At 40.6% G+C, this 22,289-nt stretch overlaps 1 protein-coding gene and 1 long non-coding RNA gene across 10 annotated transcripts in view; one reads left to right on the forward strand and one right to left on the reverse strand.

The window, feature by feature from the left end:
* FNIP2 (folliculin interacting protein 2) overlaps positions 1-22,289 on the forward strand; it is a 138,679-nt gene that overhangs the window by 37,564 nt on the left and 78,826 nt on the right. For 5 of the 8 annotated variants that reach the window (XM_019025683.4, XM_004040572.5, XM_055384768.2 and 2 more), the window contains exon 2: positions 19,489-19,615. In XM_019025683.4, coding sequence (XP_018881228.4) covers positions 19,489-19,615 — 127 coding nt within the window. Of the gene's footprint in view, positions 1-2,220; positions 2,285-4,394; positions 4,516-19,488; positions 19,616-22,289 lie in introns of those variants that run through there. The other 3 variants (XM_055384766.2, XM_055384767.2, XM_019025685.4) reach the window with 3 other exon arrangements.
* On the reverse strand, positions 2-4,471 carry LOC129533078 (uncharacterized). Of its 2 annotated transcripts, none has more exons than XR_008679106.2 (3): positions 4,329-4,471; positions 2,138-2,414; positions 2-477 (listed from the first exon to the last, which is right to left on the reverse strand). It is a non-coding gene; the product is annotated as an uncharacterized lncRNA (long non-coding RNA). The 2 variants fall into 2 exon arrangements; XR_008679107.2 differs by having other exon boundaries at positions 2-528.

A 22,289-nucleotide genomic window follows, 5' to 3' on the forward strand; every position in this document is an offset into this window, starting at 1 on the left:
GTTTGAAACTTTAGTTGTTTCAAAATCTCAGATAATTTTTTATTTAATTTACTGTGTACTAAGGAGATGGAATTGTATTGATCTGAAAGTTGTTTCTCATAAGTGCTTCTAAGTAGGAGAAATGGGGTTATTGGTGGGTGTGTAGAGTCAAGTCCCTTCTCTTACAGAAGAGATGTAAGCATGGGTATTTTTTAGTGACTATTGTGACTCCACTACCCATCTGTTTTCTTCTTTTCATTACCTCTACTGGAGCCAGCTTATAAGAAGTGTGTACATCTTTGTCCCTTGAAGCTTGGATGAAACTGTTCACAGTAATTATCAGGAAAAAAAGGTGCAGTCCTGAAGTAGCAGCACAGTTAGTAGATGGGGCTCAGGCCTGGGCGTTTTCACTTCATAGTCTGCATGGCAGCCAGGTGGTTGTGCTTTTCCAGTTGGAAGCAGGGTGGTCGGGGTGACCCAGTCTTCCTCTGGAAGACCCTTTCCATGAGAAGGATGTTATGAACAGCAAATTTTAATAATGGAGCTTGTCTAAAAAGAATAGCATACTTATAATATTCTTTTTGGTTTATTTCATCCACGTTCTTCCATTAATAAATTTGGAAGAATTTATTAATTTTATTATTAGTGGTACTTAATTGAAATGCTATTTGTAAAGAATTTTATTGCATATCAATAAAAACAAAAAACTGTTTTGAGAATTACATTTCATTCCAGATTCTTCCATAGATAGATAGTAAGGAGAGCTAAAAGTTAATGATTAGTGTAAACGCAAGTTTATAAGTGCATTTAACTTGGGCATGGTGGCTTAAACCTGTAATCCAAACACTTTGGGAAGCTGAGGTGGGAGGATCACTTGAGCCTAGGAGTTCAAGACTAGCCAGGGCAATGTAGCAAGACCCCATCTCTACAAAAAAATTTTAAAAATAATTAGCAGGGCATGGGGGCATGCAACTGTGGTGCCAGTTACTTGGGAGGCTGAGGTGGGAGGATTGCTTGAGCCCAGGAGTTGTAGGCTGCAATGAATTGTGATTTCACCTCTGTACTCCAGCCTGGGCAACCGAGCAAGACCCTGTCGCTTTAAAAATAATAATAATAAAATAAATTCACTTAAAACATTTTTTTCTTACAGAAATTTTCTCAAAATTAACATGTCTCATCAACTTTATCCCATAAGTATGCTTCTTAGTTTGGTTAAAAATAATCAGGATATAGTTTTTGTCACGTAAAAATCTTTGTCATTTTTTAATAGAAACAATAAAACAGGGCAACAGAGTGACACTTCTATCTCTAAAAAAGAAAAAAGAAACTTAATAAAATGGGATGTAGTCCATTACAGCGTAAGAGCACAGTAGACCGGAGATTGAGAGAGAAGTGAGGAAGTTATTTTACAAGTGTTAGGTCACATGCTTTTCATTCAGTTAAAGAGATCTGTTTGTAGAGGAGGAGATAATGATATGGTACATTAGAAAAATACATTTGAGTGTTCAGATAAGAATTTCACTTTTATACTATCTGTTTTTATCTGTTTCTTATCAAGAAAGGGCAGCTGAGTGATAGGAGAGAGTAACGGAGTGACGCTCAAGTTTATCTTAATCTTGATCCCTAGCTCTGCTGCCCAGGAGCCTCTAACCCTGGGCCAGTCTCCAGGCTTTTCTTAATCTCACTCTCAACTGTTAAACTATGTAATTGGCTCGGATTATTTTAAAAATTCTTTCTTCTTCTGAGATTCTTAGATGTAGTAGTAGGGCCTTCTGTATTCCCTATTTTTGTTATTCTATAGAATTCTAGATCCCCAGATAGTTATTTAGGATGAAAGATGGGGAGTGAATGTCCACGTAAGAAAATAATATGCAGGGCCAATTTTTTAAAAACCTCTAAAATTTTTGATATGAGCTGCTGCTTCTCACCTTCGAAGTGATGCTTTAAATTTTAACATTTTCATACCTGTTATCCTCTTTCCTTATTTTAACTTCCTTTAGATTTACTTCTCTAGTGCTGAGAATTTTTTTTTTAGAACTCTGTACAATGGTGACATATTTGTCAATTAATTGGAATTCATCTCTAGTCAGACAATGTGCTGTAGTAGACCTCATCTGCTTTCTCTTCTCCTTACTACGATCTTGGAAACATTGCTTACTTGCAGTATTGTGCTTGGTTTCCAGAACTTCTTTAGGACTTGGGCCAACTTGAGGGTAGAAGTGAATTATTGACAGGCGCTTGCACTGAAGGACCTGGCTCCAGAGTGCTCACAGTTATCTGTTTGTCCAAGTCATATGGCAGTCAGGTAGGTAGGACTTCCAATCTCTTTTTGCTCTTTGATATCTTAAATCATTCGTTCCAAGTGATCTTCTTAGTTGAGCACACTGACAAGCAGGGGTTTTGTTTTTTTTTTCTTTCTCATGATTTTCCAGTAACTGAAAAGATGAAGAGAAAGATTCCACAATTACAGTAGAATCACGTTGTATTATGTGATGATGGCCACAGTGTAAAACAGACGGAAACAGTGCAGAAAGAAACATGTTGGTCGTCTCATTGCGGTTCATGTAGCATGACACATTTCAGGATAGGAGTTGTCCTCTGCATCTCCATTTCCATTCCCCCTAACCTCTATAAAGGCAGATGTTGGGGTTCAATTCATTTCACAAAATTCTAGAGTCAACAAAAAACTACCAAGTTTGATGAGAGGCATCTTAAATGGCTTGTCAGTAAAAATTCCTTGCTAAAACTCCCTTCAAATCTAGTGACTCTTTGCTGGGCACGGTGGCGTTCATGCCTGTAATCCCAGCACTTTGGGAGGCTGAGGTGGGCAGATCACTTGAGGTCAGGAGTTCGAGATCAGCCTGGCCAACATGGTGAAACCCCTTCTCTACTAAAAATACAAAAATTAGCCAGATGTGGTAGCAGGTACCTGTAATCCCAGCTACTTGGGATGCTGAAGCAGGATAATCACTTGAACCTGGGATGCAGAGGTAGCAGTGAGCCGAGATCATGCCACTGCACCCCAGCCTGGGCAACACAGCAAGACTCCATCTCAAAAAAAAAAAATCTAGTGACTCTTAAATATTATGCCAGGTATATGGTATCATCCTCAAATAATTGCTTTCAATCCTCTTTCTTAAAATATTGACTATAGCAAAGCTGCCAACAACTTTTGAGTTTTTCAAACTTTCCCGGCAAATTAGCAAACAAAATCCATAGGGCTGTTTATATGAGAAATCTGGGACTTGCCACACATATCTGTGAATCATTGTTGCTCTGGTGGCAAGAGAAAACTTGCCATGTCTTTAAAGTATACCCCTTACACACTGAAAAGGAACTGAAACAGAGCACTTCAGAGTCAATTGTGCTTTACAGTTTCATATCTTGAAATTTGAATTCAGAAGAAATTCTCTGTACTGCTTTAGAATCACCAGGATGATTCTAAATGAGTATATCCATTTTATGTACATTTTTAGATGAGATAATTCTATTAAAAAAGGGAAGTCCTTAGATTGTCTGTGGTAGTTACTTAACAAGAAAGTAAGTACAGAAACTTGAGTGCATTGTCCCCTGGTGAGCTGCTTCACATAGATAAGCTGACCATGATTTTATGACCAGTCTTTATTTATAGCAGTTGGGATTACTGACTAGGAAATATAAAAATAGTCACAGATTTAGAGAGAGATATGCTAAGGCAACAGACCAAAGAATTCTGAAGAGTATAATAAAAGGTCATTAAAAGTAAGCGTAATGCAGGTTTGTAGGAATGGAAAGAATGTTTCTCACTGCTGCTCCTGGAAACAGTGTGAAAACCACTCTACCCTGATGCTACTTAATAGAAAATGTAGCAGTTGGACAGGTTGAATGAAGTGGGTAGAGAGAAAAAACAAACCCTAGTCAGCTGATGGTCTTGTGCTTTGTGACAAGCTTCACAGAGAGGTCATAAATGGTTGGGTGTGACTCTGATGGGTTGGGTATTGTGGTCACACGTTCTTCTGCGCTTCCTGCATTCCTTCCGTTTTTACTGATTTTTACGTACCATGAGAATTTTTCTTTGACTAGTTAGAAGAGTTTATTTCTGCTGGCTGAGGGTAGAGATTTTGAGATATAATTCCAGACTGATAAGAGTGAATGAATCAAGGAATGCAGTGTTGTGTCTGATTTAGGGTTCAAGAACATTTGTCTTTTCCCTCTGAGGATACATCACTTACTAGGAATAAATCAGCAATCTTAATATAGGAGATTTTCATAGACGCTAACAACTGACATCAGCTTTTGTCTCGGTCATATTTGGATAAGCATTGATGACATAACAGGGTAAAGCACTTGTTATTAATCACCATAGCTACCTGTGTCCAGAATGACAGTGTTCCAGGCAGAAGATGAGGTTAATCCAGCTCTGGAGTCTGCAGGCCAGTCACCGACTGGGCAGCTTCTGAAGCCTTTTTTCCTCAAGTTCTGCTCAGCTCTGTGCTGAAGCGGAATGCTGGCTGAACTGGTCCCCACATCCCTGGTTCTCCTGTTATGACTCCTGTGGTGAGTCAGGCTCTGGCTTAGCCTTATCCTTTTATTGTTATAGTAACAAAAGCCAAATAATTGCTGAACAGTGATGTAGCAAGCCCTGGTGGGAATTGGAGAGAGCAATAACTTGTGACCCATCTAAGATTATAACTGTCAAAAGTCACCAAAGAGAATCCAGCCTGTGGGTTATAAAAACACCCAAGGTTCCTGGGAATATTCTTCTTTTATGAGTTCCCAAGGGGATATTTAGGTATCAGGTGTACATCCATCCATCGGCCTTATGTCTTTAAGGGTTTAAGAAAGGTTTTTTTAAAAAAAGTGCTTTAGGTTTTTACAGAACAGATGTGAATGAAAATCCTTTTTTCTCACTATGCCATATCCTTTCACTTTCATGCCTCACCCTGTCCAAAGGCAGAAAAAGGAACTTAGTTAAGCTATTTTCCCACTTACTGATTTTCAGCTCTAGCATATGAGAACCTAGACTTAATACCAGATAAAATGGAAGGGCCTTTGACTTGGGGATCTTCTCTACCCTGATTTTATGATCTGAGGGTCTTCTCTGCCTTAAAATCACTGTCTTTGGGAACATCATCTCATCTCTCTGTTTTTGTTTTCTAAATAATAATAATTAATAATAATAATAATGATGGTAGATTGGAATGGTGTTTCCTGAGCCTCAACTTCAGATCCACTGAACCAGATTCCTAGAGGTAGAGCTCGTGAAGCTTTGTTGATTACATACACACACACACACACACACAAACACACAAACACACACAAAACTTCTGGGGTAATTCTAACAATGAGCCAAACAACTTGCAACCAGTGGACAGGTAGTGTCTGAAGTCCCTTCCAGCTAACATTCTGATAATCTGTCAGTGATCCATGAGTCCCGAAGTTAGAGAAATATAAAGGCTGGGCCTTGGGTAATCAGGGGAGTTAGAACTAGCTCAGTGGTAATCTTTTTCCATGTGAGCGAACAAGCCACGCGGGTGTTTGAGGAAGTACATTTTCAACAGAGAGAACAGGAAGTACAGAGATCTTAAGGCAGGAACATGCCTGGTGTGCATCCTAAAAAGAATATTGCCTCAGGGCAAAGATGATTTGGATTCAGAAAGTAAACGATCCTTCGTGGGAATGTGAATGGGGTGGAGGTGTACTGGTGGATGGTTTAGCAGCTGCACACTGTGATATGAGAGGGAGGCAGAGGTCACTGCCCCTAATATCTTTCCCACTGGACCTTGCTTGATGGCAAAAACTCCTATTATTAAATTCTCATTTCTTTGTATTTAAGCATTGTTCTCTCTAGGCAGTAACTAATACCTTACTGTGAACTATCTTAGGGGAACATTCCCCTCTGTCAGTAGGAGCAAGACCACATGTGACAGTTGGGTACATTCTGTAGAGCAGTGTGTAAGGACTGACCCTCCTTTTTCCAGCCGGGTAGATAGAACAAGAAGGAGACGGCCTGTAATTCTGCTGAACAGGGACAGACTTGATAGCTACATCTGAAGCTCAAGTTATGTGTCCTTGGTTCTCATCTTTACAGGGTATTCTGTAGCTGACTGTAACAGACAAAAGTGATCTTCAGAAAATAATCCTGTCACAAATTTTTAAACCAGTGCTTATTCCTGAAAGTTTCTATATCTTAAAAGTTCCTTTGACAACTGAAATTAAAAGAATTTTTTCCTTCAAAAAAATTTTAGAGCAGTTTTAGGTTCACAGCAACATTAAGCAGAAAGTACAGAATTCCCATGTACACCTTGCCCCCACAGTATCAACATCCCACACCACAGTGATATATTTGTCACCATTGAGGAATCTGTATCGACACATCTTTATCACCCAAAGTCCATAGTTTGCATTAGGGTTCATTCTTGGTGTTGTGTATTCTATAGGTTTTGACAAAAGTATAATGACATGTATCCACTATTCATACTAGATAGTTTCACTGCCCTAGAAATCCTCTGTGCCTTGCCTATTCATCCTTCCCTCCCTCTCTAACCCCAGGCAACCACTTGTCTTTTTACTGTCTCCATAGTTTTGCCTTTTCCAGAATGTCATTTGATTAGAATCATACAGTATGTACCCTCTTCAGATTGGCTTCTTTCACTTAGAAATACACATTCAAGGTCCCTTCATGTCTCTTCATAGCATGGTAGTTCATTTCCTTTTTAGCACTGAATAATATTCCATTGATTATCTCTTTGCATACTGAAGGATGTCTTGGTCGCTTCTATGTTTTGGCAATTATGAATAAAGCTCCTATACACAGCTGCAGGCTTTTCAGCTCATTTGGATAAATAACAACAAGTCCCTTTGCTGGATTGTAAGATAAGAGTATGTTTAGTTTTGTAAGAAACTGCCAAACTCTTCCAAGACAACTGCACCACCAGCAATGGGTGAGAGTTTCTGTTGCTCCACATCCCCACCAGCATTTGGCATTCTCAGCGTTCCAGACTTTGGCCATTCTAATAGGCATGTAGTAGTATCTCTTGTTGTTTAAATTTCTGTTTCTCTAATGACATACAATGTGGATCAACTTTTCATATGCTTATTTGCCATTTGTATTATCGTTGGTGAGGTGTCTATTCAGGTCCTTTGCCCATTTTTTCATCAGTTGGTTTGATTTCTTACTGAGTTTTAAGTGTTCTTTATTTTGGATAAAACAGTTCTTTATCAGATATATTTTTGGGAATATTTTGTCTCAGTCTGTGGCTTGTCTTCTCATTCCCTTGACAGTGTCTTTCTTAGAGCAGAAGTTTTTAATTTTAATGAAGCCCAGCTTCTCAATGATTTCTTTCGTAGACCACGCCTTTGGTGTTGTATCTGAGAATGCTTTGCCATGCTCAAGGCTGTCTATATTTTCTCCTGTGTTGTCTTCTGTGAGTTTTGTAGTTTTGCTTTTTACACTTAGGCTTGTAAGCCATTTTGGGTTTATTTTTGTGAAGGATGTAAGGTCTGTGTCGAGATTCTTTTTTTTGCACCTGGATGTCCAGTTATTCCAGCACCATTTGTTGAAAAGACTGTTTTTGCTCCATTGTATTACTGTTGCTCTTTTGTCAAATATTGATTTATATTTATGTGGATTTTTTTCTGAAGTCTCTATTCTGTTCCATTGATCAGTTTCCCTATTCTTTTGTCAATGCCACACTTCCTCCTTCTCCTCCTCCTTTTCTTCCTCCTCCTTCTCCTCCTTCTTCTTTTAAGAGATGGAGCCTCACTCTGCCCAAGCTGGAGTGCAGGTTTTTACACCTCAGAAGGACATGCAGAGGAAGGTCCTGGAAGGAAGAGAATGTTATCCTAACTTGTTTGCTACTGGTATGAAGGTGATAGTGCAGTCGAGTTGGATGAGCACAGAATTTAGAGCCAGGAGACTTTGATTTTAGTCCTGACTTAGCCACTTACTGGACATAACCTTGTTAAAGTCTCCTAACTTCCATGTAAAACATTATATAATACAGACTCTCACAGGACATTTGAGAAGGTCAGCTCAGGTGAATTCTGTAAAAGTGTTTGGTAAACTCTAAAATATTAGGCAATTATTTGTGCATGTGCTGTGCAGTTCTTATCACCAGCCTTCCCCTGCCTACATGCAAACACCAGACCTTCTGGAATTGGTGTCTCTAGGCTCTGCATGAATTATGCAGTAAAAAAGGCAGTTATTTAATATGATGGGAATCCATCTGATACACCACTAGAACAGCAATCATAAACTGAAAGACATACATGGGTTTAATCAATGAGAAAAGGGGTTGCTTTTTTAGAGAGAAACTTTCTCCTGTCCTTGGGGGAGGGAGGGGATGAAGGGCAGGAAAATGTAGTGTACAAGTGTTGAGAAGAAAGCTCAATAAATGCCATTGTCTAGGCCAAACTACATATTTGAAAACTGAATCTGAATGCCTGGAATTCATTAAGGTGGTTTCCCTGTAGGAGTTCACCCACTGCCTCATGCTTTAGCTACCAAGAAGCCTCTTAAAGGAAACAGTAGTTAAGGGCTTGTCTTAAAGCAATGATAGATTCTTTGGATTTAAAAAAATAGGGTGTTCCTGTTGTAGTCCTCATCTTTGTTGTTTGTTTTTACTTTTTCAAGAGACAATACAGTCACACGGCTTAATATTCAAAAGGCACAAAATTGTGGTGCATGTTTAGAGCACAGTCAGCGTGCCTGACTCCGTGTTAAATGCTTTACATTTAGTCACCAAAACAGCACTTGTAAGGTTGGTACTATTATATTATCTCCATTTTGCAGATGAGGCTGTTGAGGAACAAAGAGATTAGGTAACTCACCAAAGTTACATAGCTAGGAAGAGGCAGAGGTAGGACCTGAGCCCAGGATGTCTGGGTCCAGTCTACACTCCTTCTCACTATGCTGTCATTACATGGTGCAGAGAAAGCCTTTCCCTTTGCTCTGTAAAGAGTGTAGAATGAAAAGTCTTCTGCTTTCTTTTTCATCAGTAATCCAGCTTTCTTTTTTTTTTTTTTTTTGAGACGGAGTCTTGCTGTCTCGCCCAGGCTGGAATGCAGTGGCGCCAGCTCCGCTCACTGCAAGCTCCGCCTCTCGGGTTCACGCCATTCTCCTGTCTCAGCCTCCCGAGTAGCTGGGACTACAGGCGCCCGCCACCACGCCCAGCTAATTTGACGGGGTTTCACGTGTTAGCCAGGATGCTCTTGATCTCCTGACCTCGTGATCCGCCAGCCTTGGCCTCCCAAAGTGCTGGGATTAGAGGTGTGAGCCACCGCGCCCGGCCCAGTAATCCAGCTTTCTACTCCAGAGTCAACTAGTATTACCAGTTCATTGTATTTCTTCTAGAGATAGTCTATACGTGTATAATAAAACCCAGAGTTCTTTACCTCCAATTTTTCCTTTTTCTAGACTTATGGTAGCATTCTATACACAATATTTTATACTTATTTTCGTTCCAGTCAAAAATATGTCTTGGAGTTTATTACATACTTACCTAAGGAGCTTCCTTATTCTTTGCTGTGTCAGTATAGCACTCCCTTGTATGGATGTACCATAATTTATTTAATCATCCTGCTGACAATTTGTTTCCAAACAGTGCTGCAGTCATTACCTTTTTGTACATAATCATTTTGTGCCTGTGCAAATTAATCTGTAGGATTCATTCCTAGAAGTGAACTTGCTGGGTCACGAGTATATATATGTATATATATTTATTTATTTATTTATTTTAACCTATCTCTTTTAGAGATAGTATTTTACAACCCAAAATAGATGACAATTGTCTATTTATTTTGGTTCTTTCATCTTGCAAACGAGAGACCTTACACAGAGAATCATGCTTTTGACCTCTGGAAACTCCTTGGAAAATGGAAGTATTACCTTATCTGCATACGGTTTAATTAGATCTAGAAGTGAATAACATATAAGGCAATGTCTTGGGTATTTACTTTGAAATTTATTCAGTTGTCTATTATTAGTATATGATTTCCCAAAATGAGGGAGGGGAAAGATATGAAATCATCTTGATGCAAGTTACCTTTTATAATTGCAGACCAATATGTATTTCATTAATCCAGGAATATAATAATGTGTTGACGGCTTTGATTATGCTGACAAGGGTGTAAAAGAATTAGCTCGGCCAGCCGCGGTGGCTCATGCCTGGAATCCTAGCACTTTGGGAGGCCAAAGCAGGCGGATCAGTTGAAGTCAGGAGTTCGAAACTAGCCTGGCCAACATGCTGAAACCCCTTCTCTACTAAAAATACAAAAAAATTAGCCAGGTGTGGTGGTGGGCGCCTGTAATCCCAGCTACTTGGGAGGCTGAGGCAGGAGAATCACATGAACCCAGGAGGTGGAGGTTGCAGTGAGCCGAGATTGCACCACTGCACTCCTGCCTGGGCGACAGAGTGAGACTCTGTCTCAAAAAAAAAAAAAAAAATTAGCTCAGTGATTATTGAATTAATATATGCATGGAGATGAACAGTAAAGCTCTTTTTTTTTGTCAGTTTGGCTATTTTTAAGTACAAGTAGTTTCTAGTTTATAGATATCAGAAAAGAATAAATAATGTGCATTTAAGAATTAAGGGAACCATTTTGGGGAAAAATGAGCCATTTATAGAGATTCTGTGGGGGTTTTTTGTTTTGTTTTTGTAGAGTCAGAATCTCACTATATTGCTCAAACTCCTGGATTCAAGCGATCCTCCTGCCTTGGCCTCCCAAAGTGTTGAGATTACAGGCATGAGCCACTGCACCTGACCTCTGTGGGTTTTTTAAGCAGAAAAAAGGAAGGAACTATTAATAACAGCAACAACAACATCAGAAGGCAAGGGGCAGAGTCTTGACTGCCACAGTGACCTGCCCACTCAGTGTCCCTCTCACCTCAAAAGAACTTGTACTTTTCTCCTTCAGATTTTGTGAGCACCTTTTGAAAGTTCTGTTGATTAGAGTTGTGTTGATATTAAGATGCTTATCAAAGACAGATTATGTTTAGCAGGTTTAAGGGATACCATGTAGTAATAATGTAGGTTAATTCATTAAGATTGCTTTCCTTTTCGTACCTGGCTGAGATCATCTATTCTAAATCACACTGTGCACATTTAATAGATAACTTGGGATTATAATGTGTTAGAATTGGAAGCACCAGACCTTTAGGTATAATTTTAGTCCCACCCCATTTCCCATTTTTTCTTTTTTCTTTTTTCAGACAGTGTCTCCAGTCTGTCGCCCAGGCTGGGGTACAGTGGTGTGATCTCAGCTCACTGCAACCTCCTCCTCCCGGGTTTAAGCAATTCTTTTGTCTCAGCCTCCCCAGTAGCTGAGATCACAGGCGCCCGCCGCCACGCCTGGCTAATTTTTATACTTTTAGTAGAGATGGGGTTTCACCATGTTGGCCATGCTGGTCTCAGACTTCTGGCCTCTGATCTGCCTGCCTCGGCCTCCCAAAGTGCTAGGATTACAGGCGTGAGCCACCATGCCTGGCCCCACCCCATCCTTTTATAGAGGAGGAGACACTGGATTAAGAGGTGAAGAAGTGACTGAGATGGGACTGTGGGATGGCTGCCTCCAACCTAGGCAATCTGACATCCTGTGCAGTGCTCCGCTATTTTGTCTATGCTGTGGTGGCCCCAGGGCAGTGGCATGTGGGTAGTGGTGCTGTAAGTGCGACACACAAACTTCATCTGTTTTAGAGTTTTACTTGATGTGATCCTGAACTCAGAAAGGGAGGAAGAAATTCTGTCTTTTCCTCTCTGTACTTTGTAGTTCCTTGTTCATAGCACCCAAACCTTAGGCTGTATTGTGACACATACAATAATGTTTTGTCACTGCCGTGTGAACACATTATTTAAAGACTTATGTGGTTTTAACTTGTGACCTTTGCTACCATTTACACATTATTTTAGTGGCAAGGAGGGGGAAACAAGTTCAGAGCTACAACTAACCTACTTACACATAAACTTTTGGCTGTCATTTTTGTTAGAGATCAGTTATATTCAGGAAAATGTGGGGAACCTGAAAGTTATTTCAGTCTTTTGTCCTTTTCTCAGACATGGTAATCACTAAAGTGATCAATAATGCTTTATCCTATAATTCCAAAATCCTAAAATTTCTGGAAAATCTTTTGGAATTAATCTGAACTGATGTGAGGCTGTTCATAATCTCTATCTAATCCACTTAGCATAAGTATTCATAACTTGGGCTGGTGAAATATTAATTTGTTTGTTTTGGGGGTTTGATTACATCTCAGCCCCTGGAGGAAGTATTATGTAATATGTAGTGTAGCATCTTTCTGATTTCTAAAAAAAATTCTGAATTCTGAAACATCTAGCCCCAAGGCTCTCAGTTAAGGAATTGTGTATCTGAGTAGATCTTTGAATTATGCTCTACAGTTTTAAAAGTGCTTTCATAATTTAATCTCTGTTTTTCCCAACAGCCTTGTGAGGTAGATAAGGCAGATGCATTTTGGGAAAGCTCAGCGCTAGGGTTGGAGCGTTCTAAAATCATCTGGGTTGAAGGCAGCAGAGCTTGAGTTAGAAGCCCTGTTTACCCTGGTGAATCCTAATCCGTGTCCCAAGCATCATGTCCTCTGTGACTCACATCCATCACTCACCCAACTGTGTGGACTTGACCTCTTTATCCTGTAGAGTCCCCATAAGTCCCTATAGACATTTATCTTGGCACCTGTAACAGTATAGTTAACTTAATATTTGTATGTTGGCCTTTCCCTTCCCAGTTGTAAGCATATTGAGGTAAATACTGGATATAGTTAATTTCTGTTCCTGGTACCTTTCATGGTGCCTGTGTGAAGCCACACACTCAAAGGTGTGCAGAAGGAATGAACTCAGAAGTATGGTTCCATGCTTTTGCTGCTGATCAAACATATTTATTCTTTCATTCCACATTTTCCTTTACAAAAGGAATAAAGGATTTACATATCACCTACTTTCTTAAAGATGGAAGACTTGTAACCAACATGCAGTATAGCTCTGTGTTGGTAATATAACAGTGGACTACATTTAATTGGAATTGTTTGTAAATTAATATTAACATCTTTATGTTATCAATATATATTAAAGCTTCTGATAAGAACTTTAAGCACTTTTCACTATACTCCTGATCACAGGATAGCAACTCAGTGGTGATTTTTTATGCAGTTCCACTGAAATTGCTCTAGGCAATTCACACAGCTGAGGCTGTATAAGTGCAAAATAGGGGAAGACAGGAGAGCCAACACAGTCTTCCTGAGAGTACTAACATAGCAAAAGATAAATGAATTCCAAATCTGTTACTGCCATCTATTTACACAAATTTTTTCTTGAAATAAACAGCCTTTACTGGGTGGGAAATAATGTGTATTTTGTGCTGACAGGGTGAACTCTCATTGCTATGTCAAGCTTAATTTTCCCTTTTCTTCCACCCCCAGTCTTCATTTATTTTCAGGGTGTAGCTCTTTGGGTCTCCCCACTCTTCTTGAGCAAACCTTTTGAGAGATTTCTGTTTGTACTTAGAAGCTGTTTTTTGAGAGAGTAAGGAAACGGTGGAGGTTGGCAGAGAAAAAAGAATATAGAATAGGGTTAAAGAGTGGTTGGAAAATGTAATGTAGTGCGTTTCATAGGAGCAGGGTTATGGTTTGCTCATTGCTTTATCTCAGAATGCTTGCCAAGTAGTAGGCATGCAGGAATTGCTGGTTAAATGGATAGTATTTTTGCCAGTTTTTGTTGTCATCATTATTGTTTGTTTTTGTTTTGTTTCATTTTGCCTTTTCTTGGACCATCGAAAGTTACCTTCTTGGATCACAAGACTGTTCTTTAAACTCTTTATGTAAACTTATTTTTGACTGTGTAGGGAGGCTTCCTTGTGTGAGACCAGGAGGAAAAACAGAGATCATGCTTTTTCCACATGGGGATACCCATGACCACTTCTACTCTGATTCCTGTAAAAGTTCAAGAGAAGAAACAACACCCACACTAGAACTGGTCTCAAAGGATATAGCAAATCACCCTGCAACATGTTATACAACTACTGCTCTTTTCCTTATTGGCCATTACTCCTCGAAACCCAGGATTTACAAGTCACTACTACCTCTGCATTTGCCCTGAAAATGGTCTTCTCAAATCACTTTAGTTCTCTTCCTAAAACACAGGCCAGATCATGTCATTCTCTTTCTTGAAGTCTTGGAATTGGCACACCACAGCTTGTAGAGCAACAGATGCATTCCTTGGCATAAAAATTTAAAGTCCTTCACAAGTAGTCCTCAGGTGCCTTTCTAGCCTCATTTGCTGTGTGGTTCTTCTGTAGGAGACACATCCCAAGCACCCAGTGATACTGTCTTTTTGTGTTTGTGCTGTGCCCTCAGTCTGCAGTGACTTCCCTGTTCATTACTCCTTCTGTGTCTTTGTCCAAAATTTTCTCCTTCTTAGGAGGACACCAGTCATTGGATTAGGGTGCCTACTAATTCAGTATGGCCTCATCTTAACTTGATTATATCTGCAGAGACCCTGTTTCCAAGCAAAGTCATATTCACAGGTATAGGAATTAGGACTTGAACATATCTTTTTTGGGGACACAATTTAAACTACAGTACATGGCTCTAGATATTTTAAAGAGAATTCTGTTTTCTGTGTTTCAGATCACTTGAACTAGGGTCTGTCATGTTACAGGGAAGTAACTGAGACTTTGGTTCCTTGCTTTTCCAATCTTGATGAGTAGTTTCAGAAATGAGGCCTGGCTTCAATGCTAACCAGGCAAATCCTGGCATCATGGAATTTTAAAACCAAAAACAGTCTGTATAAGTCATTTTGCTTAAATTTTACAATAAGAAAAGGTAGACAAATCATCTTCTTTTACTGTGCCTGAAGGCATAAAGTGGACATAAATAATACCCTGATGCCAAGGACAGTGTTCATTCTTTATGTTCAGCAAAAACAGAAATGAAATAATTCAGATTAGAATACATTTCCCTGAAATGGTCAGCTATTTTTAGGCAAAAGCCCCAAGGCTTGTTTTCATACCCCTTTTGAATCATGCCGAGTGGCCCCAGTCATATGAAGAGATGTCATCAGTAAAGCACCAGGAACTGTGGTCGGTGCTCTTGGAAGCTCCATAGTAACTGTTGGTTGAATGTAGAAGTGAATGTGAATATGAAGAGAATATGTGTGCCATGGAGCTACCAATAGCTCAAGTCCTGTGTATCAGGGATGGCAGGGAAAGGGGCTGGGAGTGTGCTGGGAATTTCCATAGATTATCTCTTTTAATCTTCACAACAGGACCTATAAGTACTCCTAGGGGAGAAGTTCCCAAAACTATAAAACCGGTGGGAAGTAGAGCTGAGATTTGATCCCAGGCCTGTCTCATTCTGAAGCACTGGTGGCCTTTGTCCTGCTTCTGTTTCCTTTACCAAATTATGCAACTGTTTTTTCGTCTACTAATACTAAAATGTCAGTGTCTCACCGCACTTTGGGAGGCTGAGGCGGGCAGATTGCCTGAGCTCAGGAGTTTGAGACCAGCCTGGGCAACATGGTAAAACCCTCTCTCTACAAAAAATACAAAGAAATTAACCAGGCATGGTGGCACATGCCTGTAGTCCCAGCTACTTGGGGGGCTGAGGTGGGAGAATTTCTTGAGCAGGAGGTTGAGGCTATGGTGAGCCGAGATGGCGCCACTGCACTCCAGCCTGGGCAACAGAGCAAAAACCTGTCTCCAAAAAAAGGAAATGTCAATGTCAAAATTATATTTATGTATTAAACCAAAGACAGTATTCATATGTAAGAAGAATAGAGTTTTCCTCTTTTTTTTTTTTTGAGATAGAGTCTCACTGTGTTGCCCAGGCTGCAATGCAGTGATGCAATCTCAGCTCACAGCAGCCTCGACTTCCCGAGCTCAGGTGATTCTACCACCTCAGCCTCCGCACTCCAGTAGCTGGGACTACAGGTGTGCACCACCGTGCCCAGCTAACTTTTTGTATTTTTAGTAAAGATGGAGTTTCACCCTGTTGCCCACAAACGCCTGGGCTCAAGCGATCAGCCGGCCTCAGCCTCCCAAAGTGCTGGGATTACAGACATGAGCCATTGTGCCTGACCGTTTTGTTTTGTTTTGTTTTGTTTTTATTTGTTTGTTTAAGAGACGGGATCTCACTCTGTCACCAAGACCAGAGTCAGAGTGCAGTGGTATGATCATGGCTTACTGCAGCCTTGAACTCCTAGGCTCAAGTGATCCTCCCACTTCAGCTTCCTAAGTAGCTGGAACTACAGGTGTATACCATCACAACCAGCTAATTTTTAAAAAATTTTAAACAGTCTGGGTCTTGCTATGTCATCCAGTCTTGTCTGGAATTCCTGGGCTCAAGAGATCCTTTTTGCTTCAGCAACCTAAGTAGCTGGGATTACAGGTACGAGCCACTGTGTCCATCACTCGTATCTTATAAAATACTTTTAAAGCATTTGGATCAAAAAATGAGACAATCTGAAATACATACTTTTCCCCTCTGTGTCTTTTTAAAAATTTTTAAATTAAAAAAATTATTTTTAGACTCCTGAATCAGAACAATTGTCCATGATTTTTATTTCCATCTTTTTTTCATTGAAAAATAACATGAAACATTTAATAAGGTGTTATGATCATTATTAAATTTTATCTCTTCTAAAGTAGCTGTTTTCAGTTTGATATTTGAATATGTGTTATTCTTCAAAAATAAGGATTGAACAACTTGATTATAAATTATAATGCTGTCTTGGCAAAATGTAATTATTAGGGCAAAATTCATTTAAAAGAAAATGCAAGGCAATTAAATCTGATTTTTTTTACTTTTAACAAAATCAACGTATGTACTATGTTATAATAATATATAGCTTCAGAGCCTTTTTAATGACCTCAATTTATTTATTTATTTATTTATTTAGAGACGGAATCTCCCTCTGTCACCCAGGCTGGAGTGCAGTGGTGCGATCTCGGCTCACTGCAACCTCTGTCTCCCAAGTTCAAGCGATTCTCCTGCCTCAGCCTCCTGAGTAGCTAGGATTATGGGTGCCCACTAGTGCGCCTGGCTAATTTTTGTATTTTTAGTAGAGATGGGGTTTCACCGTGTTGGCCAGGGATGGCCAGGTTGGTCTTGAACTCCTGACCTCAAGTGTTCTGCCTGCCTCGGCCTTGTGTAATTTTAAAATTTAGTGGTCTGGGTCATAGTCATCAGACTGTGTTGATTGTAAGTGACAGTGAACTAATTCCAGGAATAGTGCTTCCTCAGGAACAGCTGGCTTTGGGTACTGCCAGGAATCTGTTTCATTCTATTGCTCACCTCTACTTTCCTCCACGCTGACTTTTGCTGACTTCATTTTCAGACAGGCCCTTACTTCATGATGGCAAAAATAGCCACCACCAACTCCAGGGTTACCATTTACAAGCTGAACAACTGAGTTTTGGGGCTGGCTTACACAGCCAGCTTGGGTCATGTGGCCATGTCTCATTAGCCAGACCTGAAACATGGACTCCCTCTGGACTGAGAGTAGAGGGAAGATGGTTTGAAAATAAACTTGGCTTATTATTATCAAGATTAGGAGGAAAGGATGCTGGGTGTGATAACTTAGGGCACAGCTTGTTGAAAGAAGGTACAACCAGAACTTTATATGTTTTGCTGTAGGGATTTAAGAAAACAAATCTGCTACCCAAAAAGAACATGTTCAGTATTAACTGCCTGAAAAAGGAAAAGACCAAAAATGCACAATTTGTGATTGAGTACCAGACACTGTATTAATTTTCTTTAAAAATCATAACATTACCAATCCTCTGAGGCAATTATTGCCATTTTGGAGCACTTACTGTGTGTCACACTTTGTGTGAGGCACTTTACGCTTTGTAGGACAGCTTTGTGAGGGCAGCCTTAATATTCTCATTGTACTGATGAAGAACTAGGAGGCCAGAGGCATTTGGGTTTGAATCCAGATGTGTCTGATTTCATTTATATCATCTCCTAGTTTTACAGTTTGCTTTTGTTAGTCTGTGTGTCCATCTATCCTTCTCTGTCCTGTCAGAGCTCCCCCTCAGCTTCTCTAAGCAAGGCCCCCTTTCACCTCGGGCACCTCTCCAGTCCATTGGGAAACCGGCTCAACTCTGTCCTCTGAGCATGCCACCAGTGTCTGTCCCCTTTCCCCCACCTCTGCTGCTGGAGCTCTAGCCTTCATTATGAAGGGCCGGAACTCTTATTATGAGTTCTGTTTGGCCTTCCTGCTTCCAGTCTTCATCTCTTCCACCCCCATTTTCCTTAACAGCCAGATTGAACTTTCAAAAAGTGCAGACCTGATCTTATCAAGTGTCTGTTTTCCTTGGCTTCTCATGGAGGGAGAACATGATCCTGGCCCCTGCCTGCCGTCCTTTCCACCTCACGGCACTCACTCTCTGGCCTTTTTTCTTCTTCCTTCTCCAGTGCAGCAGTCTTACACCTTACCACCTCCTTCTCTGTTCCTATGGTGCGCTTCATTTGTTTTACTTCTTCAGGTCTGTGTTTACATGTCACTTCAAGTCCTTAGGGACTTCTCTGTCCCTCTCCCCTACCCCTTCAATCTGGAAATCTGAAGCTGTTTACTGCTCCTTTTTGTACTTTTCACAGTTTGTAGTGATACATTCGTCTGTGATTATTTGCCTAACATTCCCCACTGAATCATGAACTCCATAAGGGTGGGGACCAGGTCTGTCTGGTTAATTAATTGCTGAGTCTCTAGCAGCAACCACAGTGCCTGGAACATCACAGACACTCAATTATGTGTTGACTGGACTATGGGTTAAAAACTGAGTATATCCAAAGCAGTGCACTTTTAAATGATTATCTTTTCTATAGTTCTCTCACTCTGTCATTTATTAAGAATGAACCTATGTTTTCCTCAGATCAGTTTTATCCCAGTTGCTTTTGGTTTGCTTAGAAACATGCTTCCTTTCTTGCTGACTGTAATTGCTAGCAATTCCAGTGCTCTACAGTGATGCACTTGGTTTCTGAAACTCCTGGATTAGAGCTAGCCATAATCGGGGAAGATAATAAATTTTAGGGTATGTAATTCCTCTCAATTTGACCTGAGTGTGGGTGAGGGAAAGAAGAGAAGGCTCTACCGACTTGCTCCAAATGGTTCCCTGCCCAATAACACAGAAGCCTTAACCCTCCTTTAACTCGGATATGCTGTCCCTAGAACCCAGGCATCCAAATTTAGCCTTCTCTGCATGTCCTTGTGATTTCTGACTGCCATCTGTGTCCAAATTGGCTTTGGAAGGAGAAGCTTTCTCTCCAGTGATTTATTATTTAAAGCAGTCTTCTCAGCCCTTATCATGAAAACTGGCAATTTTTGTATGGCCCGTTGGAATCCACATACAAGGCTATCTGTCCCAGGCTCACTGGTGCCCCAGTTCTGAGGGGATCACTAGCCCTGCATGCTTGTGGCCTTTTGATGTGCACACAGGCATGGTGACTGGGAAGCTTATCTGTCTGTAATCATCTCATGTGCTGCAGATAACATAACTTCTTTTGCCCTTTTTAATCCACAGTTGGTCATGTTCGGAGTTTGACCTGAATGAGATTCGCCTGATAGTTTACCAGGACTGTGACAGGAGAGGCAGACAAGTCTTGTTTGACTCTAAAGCTGTTCAAAAGATTGAGGAGGTGACAGCTCAGGTATGAAATGCTGATTTGCTTTCTCCTTTTCTTTTGTGCTTTTAACCACCCTTCTGATCAATCATTTATTAATCTATCATCTTCTCTTTGAGTTATATTATACAGTGCCGTTAATGGTTCAGAAAAAACATAAGCAAGCATTGAATCCTTTAATCAAAGCCCTACCCCCAACAGGCATGAGTATGCTCACTGCTAAACACAAGTGAAACTGTTAGCAAGTAATCATGGCAGGAGCTAAGCAGTGTACTATTAATAGTACTAGAGGTAAATTTGCTGGTGAGTTGCAATCCAGTAAGATTTTGATGCCAAGTGAGTGCCTCAAATGTAATGGGAAAGCAGAACTCTAAAATTCATAAAGTGATAAAGTGTTAGCGTGAAGATCATTCTGTCCAGTGTTTCTCATGGATAATAATAAGTAGCACTGGGTTAAACAAAATTAAACAGCTTTGCTTACTTACAGGGCTTCCATATGCAAACCTGCATTGTTATCTTCAAAAAGGATTGTTTCTCAAACCCTTCTGACCAGGGGAGCTTTTATTTATTTCCCTTTTTTTTTGTGGAGAGTTGGGTGGTAGTGGTGGTGGTGGTGGTGGTGTAGGGTGGGTGACAAGCGATGGGTAGAGTGAGGATAGAGCAGCTCTTGATCCCTTGGAACCAGAATGGGAATGGTAAAGTAACATGTTTAAGGTGAGAAGAGTCTGATCCTTTCTGGGTCTTTTTTGGATATGATACCAGGGTACTTGTAAATTCACTTTAGACCTTTCATTCTCTTTTCAATATTTGTTCAGATGCCTACAAATTAAATAAATCCACTTGTATTCATTCTTTTTATGTTCAATAAGTTGCTACCCATACTGACCAAATACTGGCAGTTTGTAGAATGTGCAGCTAAGTAAATGAACAGTTTATAACGCAGTCTTTGTCTCATCAGGGCCAAGGGGTTGTTTTCCTGCTTTTGATAAGGATCATTTCTGCAGGAAGGAAGTGTTTGGTTAAACACAGTTTAGCTGGGTGGATTCCACAGTATTTTAAAGTGGAGTTCTGCCAGGTGGCTAATCATTACAGTAGTTGTTGGGCTTGTTAGGTAGGTGAAGGGAGGGAGGGGGAAACCAAGAAATCTCTCAGGTGATTCACTGTAGGCTTTCCTGGTTAGATTTGTAACAGAAATTTAGGTGAGCCAGCACTTGACCCTTTGGTGGACAGGAGATGGTTTACCTCTTAGTTTCTTGAATTATTTCCCATTTCTCTGAAGGCCTCACGTGGATGGTCTAGTTGAGCAGCTATCACTGGGGCTGCTCATAGTGGTGGCAGGTGGAGGGGAAAAGAAACACAAGTTTTCAAAAGGAACTGGAATCTTCAGTGTACTAGAGCACTGATAATGCTGGAATCTGGAAACATAGGCTTTCTTAGAAGCATTCATCTAACCAAAAAGGCATCTTAGGTTCAGGAGGTTTGTAGCTTGCCCAAGGCTACAAAAGAATCCAGTCGGTGCTCTATTCACTACACCAGGTGGTGTCTCCAATAATAGACTGTTCAGCATTGTACTCAAGCCAAAGGGTCTAGCAGTCTGAGGCAGGTGGCACCTCGTGTCATTTAGGCCCTCTGAGGGGCTGTGTTTCTGGCTTAAGTGAGATTAAGTAACAGCTTTATCTTTAGCGTGTTGAGGGAGTGCTGGGTGCTCAGGAATAATCAAGTGCCACTTTGAATGCCATCATTGCTGGAGTGACAGTTGTGGTCCAGCACATTTTGTGTTTTCCTTACGTTCTTTTCCCATTTTCAGTCCCCACCGCCCCAGCCTCCCTTGGCAAGCACAAAACGTCATGAGTTTGTATCAAGCACATGACTGCAGGCATTTGCATTAGACCACCAGTGTGACTGTCACATTGGAGATTAGATAAGCTGCAATTGCATTCATGTTTTTTTCCAAGCAAAAGCTACACAAGGAAAAAAAAAAGGCAAAGAAGACTCAGAACAGAAACAACTTATCATAGAGGGTGCAGGAAGCTTCTGTAGGGAGTAATATGTTTGGGGGGAGGTAAATATTTATAAAGGTTTATCCTTATACCTTTGTCACTGTGATAAAAATTAGTGGCGAACTCTAGGGAATGTATAGTAGAGCATCCTCTGTTGTCTTTAACCTTTGAAGACCATATTTCCATCACATGCTATGTAATTCACAGTAGCTCCTGTTTCAGGGTTTTGGTTTCATCCCTTACAAATTCAACCTCATGATTTTCCTTCCTGTTACCTTTAAAGGAGTAGTAGAGGAGGTGTGTCATTAAAAACACAAGTAGGCTGGGCGCGGTGGCTCACGCCTGTAATCCCAGCACTTTGGGAGGCCGAGGCTGGCAGATCACGAGGTCGAGATCAAGACCATCCTGGTCAACATGGTGAAACCCCATCTCCACTAAAAATACAAAAAAATTAGCCGGGCGTGATGGTGGGCACCTGTAGTCCCAGCTACTTGGAGGCTGAGACAGGAGAATTGCTTGAACCCGGGAGGCAGGGGTTGCAGTGAGCTGAGATCACGCCGCTGCACTCCAGCCTGGCAACAGGGTGAGACTCCATCTCACAAACAAACAAACAAACAAACAAAAAACCCTACGAGCCAGTCTGCCCAAATTAATAGTTTTGTTTTATTAGTTCCATTTGCTTAGTAAAAATTTAGATTTGA

The sequence above is a fragment of the Gorilla gorilla genome, chromosome 3 (assembly GCF_029281585.2).
Source record: "Gorilla gorilla gorilla isolate KB3781 chromosome 3, NHGRI_mGorGor1-v2.1_pri, whole genome shotgun sequence".
NCBI lineage: Eukaryota > Metazoa > Chordata > Mammalia > Primates > Hominidae > Gorilla > Gorilla gorilla.